This window comes from Hyperoodon ampullatus (assembly GCF_949752795.1).
Source record: "Hyperoodon ampullatus genome assembly, chromosome: 19".
Lineage (NCBI taxonomy): Eukaryota > Metazoa > Chordata > Mammalia > Artiodactyla > Ziphiidae > Hyperoodon > Hyperoodon ampullatus.
Genome location: NC_136932.1, coordinates 11,950,056 through 11,963,737, shown reverse-complemented (window position 1 = coordinate 11,963,737; position 13,682 = coordinate 11,950,056). Strand labels below are relative to the sequence as shown.

The window sequence follows — 13,682 nt, the reverse complement described above, 5'->3', positions numbered from 1 at the left end:
ACAACCCAGAAACACTGCGTGTGTGTGTGTGTGTGTGTGTCTGTGTGTGTGTGCGTGTGTCTGTGTGTGCGTGTGCGTGTGTCTGTGTGTGTGTGTGTTGAGGGGAGGGTGTGACCCACAATAAAAAAAGGCCCTTTGAGGGTCTCCGGGCTGGTCCGGGAGCAGGCTGAGCGCAGGGCTGAGTCTTTTTTTTTTTTTTATTAGTCTCTGCTTTACAACAAAGTGAATCAGTCATACATATACATCTGTTCCCACATCCCCTCCCTCCTGCTTCTCCCTGCCTCCCACCCTCCCGCAGGGCTGAGTCTTATCTGACTTTTCCTTCTTAGGTTTTTGTTCTTCCCCACCTTAGTTTCTCAGTTCCCCATCATCTTCCAACGAGCAGCACTTCAGGGCTGGATATTTTGGGAAATGGCTCACGGGGCGTAGTTCTGGCTCTTAGACCCCCTTTTTCCCCTGAGTGATGCAAAGGAAAACTGCTCCTCTAGATAAGCAAAAGGGCAACAGGCAGGCCTGCCTCCAAGGAGCAGCCCCAGGCAGGGCTGGAGAGGGTGTCAGGGGATCTGGTAGGCCGTGGGAGGCACCAGGTCTTTGCAATCTTGGCTTTAGGCTCTGAGCTCAGCGTTTTGTTTTGTTTTTTAAACCTGTAGTAAAATACATTGGGTTAGCCAAAAAGTTAATTCGGGTTTTCGTAACATGGAAAAACCCAAACGAACTTCTTGGCCAACCCAACATATAACACTTGCCATTTTAACCATTTTTACGTGTACATTTCAGTAACATTAAGTACAATCACATTGTTGTACGATCATCACCACCATCCATCTCCAGAACTTTTTCGTCTTTCCAAACTGATACTCCTTACCCATTAAATGATAATTCCCCAGACCCAGCCCCTGGCAACGACAACCATTCTACTTTGTGTCCCTGTGAACTTGACTACGTTCAGCTGTTTTAATCTGTCAGATCAGGTGGTTGAATGAATGATCTTAAGTTGCTTTCCAGTCATAACATTCAGAGTCTCAGTGTCCTGGTGTTTGGAAAGGATGGTCATTTGTCTATGCCTTGGTTGCTCCAGACCCAGGCTCTGGAACATGTCTGTGGTGGGTGGGGACTCAGTCCCTTCTAAGAGTCACTCCCCAGGTCCCTTGGCGCCAATCCTAATCCTCTGCCCACCTTTGACTCCACGTTTGCCCTTCAAATCTGAGTTAAGTCCTGGATCTCAGGGGCCATTTTACCGTGTTTCTGCTGCATTTGTGTCAGCCAGAGGCCAGCCTGGGCGGTTCTCTGTACTGCAAACCTCATGGAAAACACCCTCAATAGGAGACCTGGGGGTTGGTCTTGGCTCCGCCCTCATCAGGTTATAAGACTTGGACCCACTCCCACTGCTCTCCCATCAGACATCAGTTTCCTTACAAGCCCCCAGTAAAATTCCCTTGGCCTCAGTGGAGCTGCTGCGGGGTGGACGTGTCAGTGTTCCTCAGGAACGTACGTGGCCCTTGAGTGGATAAGGGCTGTTGTGGACAGGTGGGTTCTATAAAATGAGGAGGGAGGGAGGCATCTCTTCCAACTCATTACCTCCCACTGGGTCTTGACCACAGTCACGCACATCTGCTCTTCTGTATTTTTTCATAGTTGAAAATTTGTTGGAAAAAAATTTTTTCTATAAATTTATTTATTTTATTTGTTTATTTTTGGCTGCATTGGGTCTTCATTGCTGCGCGCGAGCTTTCTCTAGTTGGGGCAAAGGGGGGCCACTCCTCGTTGCGGCACGCGGGCTTCTCATTGCGGTGGCTTCTCTCGTTGCGGAGCACGGGCTCTAGGTGCGCGGGCTTCAGTAGTTGTGGCTCGCGGGCTCTAGAGCACAGGCTCGGTAGTTGTGGCGCACAGGCTTAGTTTCTCCGTGGCATGTGGGATCTTCCCGGACCAGGGCTCGAACCTGTGTTCCCTGCGTTGGCGGGCAGATTCGTTTTTTTTTTAATCTTTTATAAATTTATATTATTTTTTTTGGCTGTGTTGGGTCTTCATTGCTGTGCCCGGGCTTTCTCTAGTTGCGGCGAGTGGGGGCTAGTCTTCATTACGGTATGCAGGCTTCTCACTGTGGTGGCTTCTCTGGTTGTGGAGCATGGGCTCTAGGCGTGTGGGCTTCAGTATTTGTGGCACGTGGGCTCAGCAGTTGTGGCACACAGGCTCAGTAGTTGTGGCTCACCGCCTTAGTTGCTCTGCAGCATGTGGGATCTTCCCGGACCAGGGATCGAACCCATGTTCCCTGCATTGGCAGGTGGATTCTTAACCACTGCGCCACCAGGGAAGCTCCTATTGGAAACTTTAAATTCATTATTAATACGTTGTTACAGTGACTCAAGCACAAATGACATTATGTTTCCTACTCTTAACTATTCCAACACCTGAAATATTCATTTTTAGGAAAATATAAGTACTAATATAGTAACATGCTAGAAAATTTTGATATTAAAGCTTATTTTCCCATTGGAGTTACTTTGGCTTTTTTTTTTTTTTTTTACGTATACATATATCTATTAGTTTTCAAATTCTTTTCCCATTTAGGTTGTTACATACTATTGAGCAGAGTTCCCTGTGCTACTATTCTATTTTGTTGACATATTGCTGAGCTAACATCTTCCTGTCCCGGCAATTAACTCAGTCTGAGGCAAGGAAACCTCTCAATCTTTGAGCTTTTTCACTTTCCAGCCATTAGATGATTCTTTGCTACATGTTCCCTGCCTGTTAGGGAGGGAAGGAGAGGGATTCTCAGAACTTGGAAGACTTTATCAGAAAGAGACCAAATTGAAGTCAGCCTCAGGAGAAGACAGAGCAAGCCCGGGGACACTGCCAGAACAGGTGGAGAAAGAGATTTTGCCCCTCACTAAGCTTCAGTTTTCTCAGGGGAATGGAGAAAATGCTGATAATTGCCTCATAATTTAGATCTGCAAGCTTAACACTTGGGGTTTTTTTTAAGTTCTTGTTTCCTTTTCCCTTATTTGCCTGAGGTTAGGATTTGTCAGCAGTAGTAGCTCTAGTTATGGTTAATGATATGGCTTACCAGAAACGGGAAAATTAGTCTGTTTTTGTGCTCCTCAGTAAGCAGGCATGTGGATGATCCTAAGAAGTGAGCATTGCAGGAAAGTGATCCAGGTCCCAGTGTGGTACCTTTCTCTCCCAACCCTTAACTAGAACCCATTTACTCCCACCCACTTGGTTTTGGACTTCACGCAGGATAGTCTGTTACTCAGCTGAGCTCTCTTGGTTGAGATGGAGGAGGCGTCTTTGCAGGGCTTGTCCATAGCTTGGTGCTCTGGGTTGTGAGTTGACCTGGAGTCAAAGGCGCCCCCCACCCCACCTCTTCCTCCTCTGACTGGTGCCAACTAATTCAAGGAAAGGTTTGATTCTTTTCCTCCCCCTTGTTCTCTAGTGCTCTCCTAGTGACAGGAGCTAAAAGAGCTAAATTGTAGGTGGGTCGAGAGCCTCTCTGTAAGTAAGCTCATGGTTATCCGTGGCATACTCCTCAGCTTCACGCAGCCTGCTTGAGCCTTGTGTGAACTGGAATTCCTGGCTAGCCAGGGAAGTTTGTATCTGCACTCTGATTCAGCGATTGATGGTTTTATGGTGCTCCAGCTTATCCTGAAAGTACTTTATAAGATGGTTTGCAGTTCATCCAAAGCATAACTTATTAACATATATTTACCCCAGTTTTTAAGGCAGGAGAATAAAGCGGTTTATTATAATTAATTGGCAGTGCAGTCAAGTTCTTCCCTATGAAAGAACTAAGGTCTAGGATAAGATTTCCACAGTTTAGAGCAGAGGTTCTCAATGCAAGAGACATTTGACAATGTCTGGAGACATTTTTGGTTGTCATAATTTGGGGTGGGAGGAGGGGTGCTACTGCATCTAATGGGTGGAGGCCGGGGATGCTGCTAAACATCTTAGAATGCACAGGACAAGCCCCATAACAAAGAATGATCCAGCCCAGAATGTCAGTAGTGCCAGTGTTAAGAAACTCTGGTTTGGAGGAATTCGTTTCCTGTCATTCCTCCAAGACGAGAGCTGGTTTTCCTCCCTAGATGTCCTGTGCCCACCTTGGAGGTATCCTGGGCACATCCCACCTGACAACTAGTGGTTCTGGGGAGAGATGCCAAGTCCTGCTCCAGACACTAACCTGTCTTTTGGATCAGGCAGGGCCCACCTCCCTCACTCAGCCTCCTTCTTCTGCTTTCTCTTTGCCTGGAATTCAGACTTCTGGGATACTTCTTAAGGGAGCAGAAATCCAGTATACCAAGAGTGGCTGGTCATGGAGACAGGACCAAAGAACAGAGGGGCCCTATGCCATGTCCCCTCTGGGAGGGAGAGACGAGCACTTGAGGACCTGTCCCCACCCATCCTGCGAGGCCCAGAGCAAACTAGCCTAGTGGGCACTGCCAGCCTGCCCCCAGGGTGGCATCTCCTACCTCAGAGTGCAAGGCGGTAAAACTTGCTCCATTAAAAAAAAATATGGGGGCTTCCCTGGTGGCACAGTGGTTAAGAATCCACCTGCCAATTCAGGGGACACGGGTTCGAGCCCTGGTCCGGGAAGATCCCACATGCCGTGGAGCAACAAAGCCCGTGAGCCACAACTACTGAGCCCACGTGCCGCAACTACTGAAGCCTGTGCATCTAGAGTCCATGCTCCGCAACAAGAGAAGCCACTGCGGTGAGAAGCCCACACACCGCAACAAAGAGTAGCCCCTGCTCGCTGCAACTAGAGAAAAGCCCACACGCAGCAAGGAAGAACCAACACAGCCAATAAATAAATAAATAAATAAATTTATTTTAAAAAAATATATATATATATGGATACTACCCACCAGATTCTGGTACCAAAAAGAAACAAAACAAGTGCGCATAACTTGGAGCTCCATCAGCATTATCAGCATACTTGAATTTTAGTATTCTGTGTCCCTGTTGCTTTAGGAAACACAGCCTGAGGCTCTTGCCCTCTTGTGTCTGATTCCAGAGCCCTTGGGGCTTTGGAGGAACGGGAAGCATGGGATCCTTTGGGTCCTCCCAGGTCAGGTTTGGGCTGGGGGTGGGGTGCTGCCCACAGCCTTACTCAATGTGTGGAAGTTTACACAATGGCTCAACTTCTTGGTCGGGCTGATTCATCCATTTGGCCTTTGACGCCTACCTCTGACCCAGCCAGGACAGAAGGGGGCCCCTTAGGAACTCCTGGCCCTGTTCCCTCTAGAGGAGACGCACAATGGAGCTGTGATAAGACAGGGTTTGAGGGGGAAGTGGACTGGTGGAAACAGGATATTTTTAAATTAGAGAAAGAAACAGAAGATTGTGACTCCCGTTGTGACAGTTGGGTCCTGAGACAGCCCAGGATTCAAAGGGACTGGGCTTGAGCTTGGGCAGCACCAAGGCCCCTTGAACTGCCTCTCAAGTAAGACTGAGGATTTGGGAGTGGGGACAGGGTATGACTCTCACCACCTTTGAGAAGAGCAACCAACCCCCAAACCCTCATCTCCTCTTGGGCCTTCCCCAGGCTTCTGTGTCTTCGGAGCCATGTCCATAGTGGGCTATTTGGGGAATCAGCCCCAACATGGAGGCCACTCCCCATTCAGAAACTCTGCTGTTAGTGGGGCCTGGTGCTGTCCAAGAGGCAAATCATAGCCCTCTCTTGCCTCTTGCCGTGAAAATCATCTCTAATTAATGCAGGCGGGGTTTACGCACCTTCGACGCAATGCCTCCTGTTCTCTTCTGGACATTTTCACAATGTCCAGCCAGTCCCGGATGCACCCTGGCAGGAAGACTGTGTGGTCTCCGGATGACTGAGATGAGGCTCCCCAGGCCCTGCCCTTCAGACAGCACTTGAACCGTATATGCCAAGGGCGTTGGCCTTGTTTGTACTTTCTGCTCCGTTGATCCCACTCCTGGGAATAGACAAACTAGTGTGAAATATGGAAATTGCTTTATTCCCAAAGAGGATATTGGCAGCATTATTTAAAATAGCCAAAACTTGGGAAGAACCTCAACTTAAATGTTGACATTTAAGTCAACAGTGGAACCAGAGATCATTTTTACCTGCTTTCTACTTTTCTGTAGTTTTCAGGTGTTTTCCCTAAACTAACAGGTGCTATTAATTTTTAAACAACTGTTTAAAATGTTAAACTAGCTGCCCGGGACTTTATATGCTTGTCACATGGAGCTACAGGGCCCAGGGGAAGCTATCTGTGGGCAAAGGAGCCGTAAACCTGGGCACCCAGTAAGCTCGAGGGTCTGGCGTCTCCTGCACCGCGCCCCCTCGCTCCCTCTTTACTTGCTCAGCTCCTGAGATGTTGGGCGTGGGCGGAGCCTAACTCGTGCTCTTTGTGTTGTTCACCTCCGTGTTATCCTTTGTTTTGCAGATTTCGTGGAAAACAGATATTCTGTAAGTACACATTTCATATGCACTATTTTTTTTAAAACAGTCCATCGAACAGTGAAGTATTTCCAGACTCACCCAGGTTCTGCAGCCCCAGCAATGACACCCCTGGACTAGCCTCGTCTGTTTTAGACCAGGAGCCTGGGCTCCTCTGACTAGCCTGGTCATCAGGCTAGCCAGGTTTTCTAGGCCAGCTGTGGTTTTGAAATTCTCTCCTACTGTTTCCATCATTACGACTCAGCCCACTTGTGAAGGGAGAGCCTGGAAGTCCCCCGCAGGGTTGGGAATGTAGGGCTCTCAGCTCCAGATGACCAAAGTCCACATTTCCTCTGAGTCTAGATCCTTGGCGATGAGGCAGATTCGGGGGGTGTACTTGGAGAAGAGAAGCATCCAACAGTCACCCTCACACACCAGGCCCTCTGCTGCAGGGGACACAAGGTCTTTGATCCAGTGAGGGAATCAGATGAGTTTTCTTGGCTGAGAAAGCAAAGGGATAACAGCTACTCCAGAAGCCATGGAAAGAGAACAGAGGTGCTTTGTTCTGCCTGGTTAGTGGTCTCTTCACCAAGGAGGGGTCATTTGGATGGGCCATGAGGAATGAGCTGGTTCCAGCAGCATTCAGGTAGAAAGATCATCAGGGGCAGAGGCGTGAGGGATGGAGCAGTCTCTAGCAGCTCAGAATGGGAGCAGACGAGGGTGCCGGTGACAAGTGATAGGGGAAAGGTAAGTTAGGGCTTGCTTGGGAAAGATTCGAACACCTCATTATGAGGTTTCATTCTGTAGGAAATAGAGGATTTAGGAAGCTGCCACTTGGCAGATGGGAATGTTTAAAAGAAGTGCCGAGGCCCAAGTTCAAGTTTTGCAAAGACCCATTTTCCCCTATCTTCCTCCTTTTTATGAGCTACCCAGCAGCACAAGAGTTAACTAACTGGGCAGCTAACATCTTAAGAAATAAGGGATTTGTCTCTCAAACTGCTTCTTTAAGGTCTGGGAAGAACTTTCAGCAAGATTGCTGGTAGCCCTTCCAATGGGCCCCCAGCTTCCTTTGTTTTGCCTGAGTCTGAATTCTTGTAAAACAGAGAACTCATTATGCCTTTGACAGACAGGAAGCCGCTGACATTCTTTTTATGGAGGAAGGCTATCAATTTAAGGAAAAGAGGAATGAAGTGAATGTCTTTTTCTAGCCTAAGCCACCCAGACTCCTGAAATCAGAGACTGTTGCATTGGAAGGAAAGGGGACCCAGTTTATAGATGAGAAAACCGAGTCCTGAATTGGCAGGACAGCTTGACCAGGGTCACCCAGCTTGTTAATAGCAGAGCCAGGACTAGAACCCTAGGTCTCCAGACTCCCCGGCCAGTCCACAACACAAGACTCCCTCCAAGAAGTGAGGTCACCGTCCCAGCCGTCGTGGCGTTGCGAGAGTGGAAAGTGAGAACTGTGCCCCATGGGCCTTGTGGGACTCAGATAAAGAGATGTTCTCCCGCTGCAATAATCATGGCTGTGTCCACCCAAGGCAGGTCTGCTGGACCTGCAGGACTGGCTTATTTACTTTTTCTTCAATCCAAATGACCTGTCTGGACAAAGGCTCTGAGCTCTAGGACAGACAGCCGGCCCATGGGCCCAGGAGTCTGCTTCCAGAATGCTCCTGAGAGTTCACCCGTGGCTGGTCCTGTGCCCCAAAATAATAAGGCCTTTGGGCAGGAGCACAGGGATTCCCAGCCATTGGGAAAGGCGTTTTGAATCTTTAAGGGAATGCGTCTTGTTTATAAAAGAGGCAGGTATAGTTTCCCTAATTATCAGCTGGTGAGGGTCAGGAGAAAATTAATTGAATTGCTCAGCAAGGAAATGGGAGGGGATTTCCTTCCTGAAATCAAACCTGGCGATCATTCCCAGTTGTTTAATGGCCGTTGCTTCTGAAAACATATTGGAGGAAATATCTTAACAATGAGATAGCCACTTAGCCAAATACTAATTTAGTATTGTTCGACTTGCTTCAATGGCACATTCTGACTTCATTTTTCCTCTGCCATTTTTGCCTTGTTTATAAATCGTGTTGTGGCCCAGGCAGACAGATAACGTGAAAGAGAACACCCTGTACTTAAAGGGATGAATCTGGACCTGCGTGGGTCTCAGGATCTTGGAAGGGACTTGCCTTCTTATTGACAAAAGGCAATTTATAGTTAACAACTCATCTCCTTCCCTCCCGGGAGCCAGCAGGCAGCTGGACTGCCATGGGAACAGCCCTGGAGTTGGGATCAAGAGACTGGGGCATGAGTTCCAGCTCTCCAGCCAAGCCTAAGCTTCCCCATCTGTAAAATGGAGATGGTGATGACAACAACAAAAACAGTAATGTCTACCTGTTTAAAGATCATCTTAAGGGTTAAGTGAGAAACGTGTGCAGAGTACTTTGCAGATTGCAAACTATCATATAAAAGCTAATTGATTATCTATTTTAAAGTTCTTTTCATCAAATACTCTGGCAGCATAAGGAATGGATGGAGAATTTACTTCCCTTGGCCCTGAAATGCCCCTGTCACCTGAGGGGAAGGTAGCAGTTGCTTACCCAAAGCACAGGATTCAACCCGAGCCAAGCTTTGACAGGAAGCAGAGACCCACATTAAAACTTGACTTTTCCCTGATACCTATTTATTAGACATGTCACTTCAGGCAGATTTCCTAACCTCTCGGGGCCTTAGTTTCCTCATTTGTAAATTGGAGGAAATAGAACCCTCTCTCTTAGTTGTTGCAAGGATTAAGCCAGCACCTAGCACAGATCTGGTTCACTGGAAGTGCGGGTGGGGGGTGGGGGAGACATTCTAGAAGCAGGAAGTAGAGATCCCAGGAGTGTTAGAAGCAAAACGACCTTTGAGAGTGTCCACACCATGTTCTGGCCAGAAGTGGGGCAATTCCTTGGCTGTTCTTGGTGCCTGGCAGCTGGCCTCTGATTTACACACAGGCAAGCACAGCCTTGGATGTGAGCACGTTAACCTTAACTTCCAAATCCCCAAGGCCTGGATGACTGTGGCCCAGCCTTTCCATCTCTGGAGCTGGTCCTGCAGCAGCTCCCCGAGCACTCACTTCCCCTGGAGAGGGGAGCGGAGGTGTCTGGGGAAGGACTTGGTCTGGGGCCTGCAGAAGGCTGGACACCAGGGTCACGCACACACACACACCCCGCCACACCCAGCTGAGCGGAGGAAGTGGAGTGAGGGTAGCTGCCAGGGCTGGCGGGCCTCCAGCCCCCAGGGGCCAACACAGCTCTCTTGGCCTGCTTGCCTGGGTCTCTCCTGGCAAAGCAGGAGGCAGAGCCTTGGCCTTCCGGCTGGGGCCCCACAGACCTGCATCCTGTTCCGAGAGGCTCCTCAGCCCTGGCAGGACCAGAATAAAACAGGGACTCCATCTCAGCCAACCCTCAGGGAGACAGACAGCCCGGCCATGGCATTCCCAAGACCTTGGCCAATCCCCACAACTTCTACTCCTGCCTCCCCCTGAGATCCACCTGCAGCAGGGGGCCCTGCGCTCTCAGAGGGCCCAGAGTCAGGCACTCAGGCAGGTGCTGCCTGCTCTTCTGGACTCACTGCTGCCCAGGGCCCAGTATCTCCCAGCATGCTCCACTCTTGCCCTCTTGCTCCGTCCATTCATCAAAATCCACCCCACCTCGCTGCCCAGCTAGGGTCCTCTCACCACCTCTCAACTCCTTCTGCAGTTTGTTAGGACCTCTTCCACCTTCTACTTCATGCTAACATTGTTTGTCAATAATTGATAGGATATAAAATTCTCAGGGGCAGGTTCTTGCATCCTCAGCAGAAAGAACAGTGTCTGGGTCAGATGGGGGTCCAGTCACTGATAGGTGTGTAGGTGACACAAATACCCTGTGGAGCAGTTAGAGAACACTGCAAGGCGGCATCTGGAATTTAAGAAAATTTATTTTTCACTTTTATTGTGGCAAAATATACACAACATGAAGTTTACCATCTTAACAACTTTTCAGTGTACATTTCAGTGGCATTAAGTGCATTCTCATTGTTATGCAGCAATTGCCAAATCCATCCACAGAACTTTTCATTATCCCAGACCCAAACTCTGTACCCATTAAGCCCTAACTTCCTATTTCCCCTTCCACCCAGAATGGCAGCCACCATTCTACTTCCTGTCTCTATGAACTTGGCTCTTCTGGGTACCCCATTTAAGTGGAATCACTTGTTCCTTTTGTGTCTAGCTTATTTCAGCTAGCATAATGTTTTCAGGGTTTATCCATGTTGAAACGAATCAGAATTTCATTCCTTTTTAAGGCAGAATCATATAATTTAAAAACACTTAGGTTTGATCATTTGAGTTCAGTCTTTCATTTTTGAAATATAAAAACAGACCTAGGTTCACCTCATGTTAGAGGCAGAGCTGGAGCAAGACACCAGGTGTCCCTTAACTTTCCTAGTCTTCCTCTTTTCTAGTCTTCCCTATGTAGCACCCATGGGACCTAGTGCTGGGTTCACAGTGGGTGCTTGATGAAATTGGTTGCTAGCCTGATGTGCAACGTGTCTGTGGGGGAAGTAGAGGCTGCAGGCCCTACAGAGCAGGTGTGGAGAGAAGGGAAAAACGAGTGTGGGCAGGAGCTGCCCCACAGGGTGGGGCGTGTCCTCAGATGACAGCACTGCTTTGCAGTTCCTTTGAGAAGTGCTTTGTGCAGGTTTTCATATCTTTCCACCAGGCCAGTCTTCAGTCCTGAAGGGTGTGACCATAGTGTGTCTTGTCTCTTGTCACTGCAGAGAACGGAAGGCTCCCTTGATGGAACTTAGGACTCCGAGAGCACACGCTCCTCCCTGGGAGGACACCCACATTCTGAGAAGAGCAGATGATTCCTGTATTCCAAGAGTTTTGTGCACTTATTTATGAACCTGCCCGGCTCCCACCGAACGTGGCAATTCCTCAGGCCAAGTCACCAGTTCTTAAATCCATCTTAACTACATTTATGTTGGGTATAAAGGGCTAACAGAGGGGCTGGTTAATTTCCCACACGGCCCGCCTCCCACAAGCCGGAGCATCCTCGGGAGTGGAGAGAAGCAGCAGGAGGTTCAGAGTAAACTGGCCACTGAGATATTTTGAAACTTGAATATTTTGTCTTGTACAGAGATCAAGAACTTTTCCAAGTCCCCTCATACACAGAAACCAGTTTCTGTTTTGTAGTCCATCTCTCCTAGCAAATGGCCTGACTTGGGGGCTAGTTTTTCTCTTTGCCTTTGGTCCTTCAAGGGTCTGTGGTTCTGGGCAGTCCTTGTTCCTTGGAAGTACACAGCATGGACCAGACAGCTGCACCCTGTCCCCTCTACCACCTCACCTGCCACAGACGGGAAAACAGAGCTGCTTGGGAGCAACCCTTTTGAGATGCCAACTTGAAGATGAGGTTCATTCTGTGCAATGTACCAAATAGAAAGTGAAGCTGGACAAAGCGCAGATGTTCTTAAGCTGGTTTTCTATTCCCTTTCTTTCTTTTCCTCTACCATGCTGAAGGCCGAAGGACAGGAAGATGGTTGCCTCCAGCAAATATTTTTTTTTACTAGAAAAATGAAATGCCTATTTTTCTTACTAATTTTTTGTTATTTATTCCTTGCTAAAGGAATGGTCTCCCGAGGTCTTCAAATGTTTCTGATGGTGCCCTGAGTGGGTGGATGAGGGGCTGTGGCCATTCTCCGGTGGGATGGCACTAGTGAGCACACCCAAGCGAGACCCCCTCCCTTGTCCTCCTCATTGACACAGCTGCAGGGCCCCTGAGGGGTGTTGTATTAAATAAATTTGATCTTTACTCTTCACAGACCTGTGAGATGTCATCTTCTGAGAGGCCACACACGTACAGAATATCTGTTGTGCCTGGGGACTCCTCAGAGCATCCAAGGCCACAGAGAGAACCAAGCAGGTCCTATCAGCCCGCCAGGACCTCGGTGGCCTTCACTGAAGTCAGAGGTAGTCTGAGTCTCAAATCCTGAGTTATTAATATCCATCAGCTGGTGCTTCACTGTTTGCTTCCTAGCTGAAACCTGCTAGGCTGCTGTTGTCAGATTGAGTGAACAATAACAACTGCCCACCCCTCCCCCAAACCAGGATGCCAGGTTAAATTTGAATTCCAGATAAACAACAAATAATTTTTGAGTATAAGTATGGCCCATGTAACATTTGGGACATACTTATACTATAAGAGTATTCATTTATCTGAAGTTCAAATTTAACTAGGCATCTTATGTTTTATCTGGTAACCCTACTGGCAAAGCCTCCTCCCACCCCTCTAGGCCTCAGGATCCACCCTCCCCCGTGGCCTCAGACCAGACCTCCCTGCCCCACAGGCCAGCACCACCCACTGGACCTGAAGGCAGAGGAGATCTGCGTGTGTCCTGGGTCTGCAGTGGCAGAAACTTGAAGGAGCCTCTTTGTCTCTTCATCTCTAAGATGAGGAGGTTAGACTAACGGTTCTTAACATTTGGAGGGTTTAGATTCCTTTCAAAATATGGTAGCTGTAGACACACACACACACACACACACACACACACACACACACACAATGTTGTATCACAAAGATGCTATACAATTTCCCAGTTTTCAGGGCCGTTGACTCAGCACAGAGACAAAGGATTGGATAATCGCTAACAGCCTTCAAGCCTGATAGTTGTTGTGTCGGTGATTTGGGGTGCACCCCGAGCCCCCGTGTCAACTCCTCAGTCCCTTGCTGCCACCAGAGTAGAGCATTTCTGTGGAAGCTGGGAAGACCCTGTTCATACTGCTTGTCACTTATTTATGGAGCATAATTGGGTCTTTATTTTTCCCCTCAGCCTATATGTCTGAGGAGCAGGCCACACACGCAGGGGTCTTTCTTTCAGTATATATATATTTTAATTTTTTAAAATTTATTTATTTATTTATTTTTGGCTGCGTTGGGTCTCGTTGCTGCGTGCGGGCTTCCTCTAGTTGCGGTGAGCGGGGGCTACTCTTCATTGCGGTGTGCAGGCTTCTCATTGCAGTGGCTTCTCTTGTTGGGGAGCATGGGCTCTAGGCACATGGGCTTCAGTAGTTGTGGCACGTGGCCTCAGTAGTTGTGGCACGCAGGCTCTAGAGCACAGGTTCAGTAGTTGTGGCACCCGGGCTTAGTTGCTCCACAGCATGTGGGATCTTCCTGGACCAGGGCTCGAACCCGTGTCCCCTGCATTGGCAGGCAGATTCTTAACCACTGTGCCACCAGGGAAGTCCCTCTTTCACTATATTTAATGGCTAAAATCT

The 13,682-nt window shown here is 48.5% G+C and overlaps 1 protein-coding gene across 2 annotated transcripts in view; it reads left to right on the top strand.

The window, feature by feature from the left end:
- The window catches only part of PECAM1 (platelet and endothelial cell adhesion molecule 1), a gene marked incomplete at its 5' end in the record, with an annotated part of 53,184 nt that extends 40,956 nt beyond the window's left edge, over nucleotides 1–12,228 (top strand). For both annotated transcript variants that reach the window (XM_079725043.1, XM_079725044.1), the window contains 2 exons: nucleotides 6,405–6,427; nucleotides 11,186–12,228. In XM_079725043.1, coding sequence (XP_079581169.1) covers nucleotides 6,405–6,427; nucleotides 11,186–11,215 — 53 coding nt within the window. In that variant the 3' untranslated portion in view covers nucleotides 11,216–12,228. The remainder of the gene's footprint in view (nucleotides 1–6,404; nucleotides 6,428–11,185) is intronic.
- Nucleotides 12,229–13,682: the final 1,454 nt, after the last annotated feature.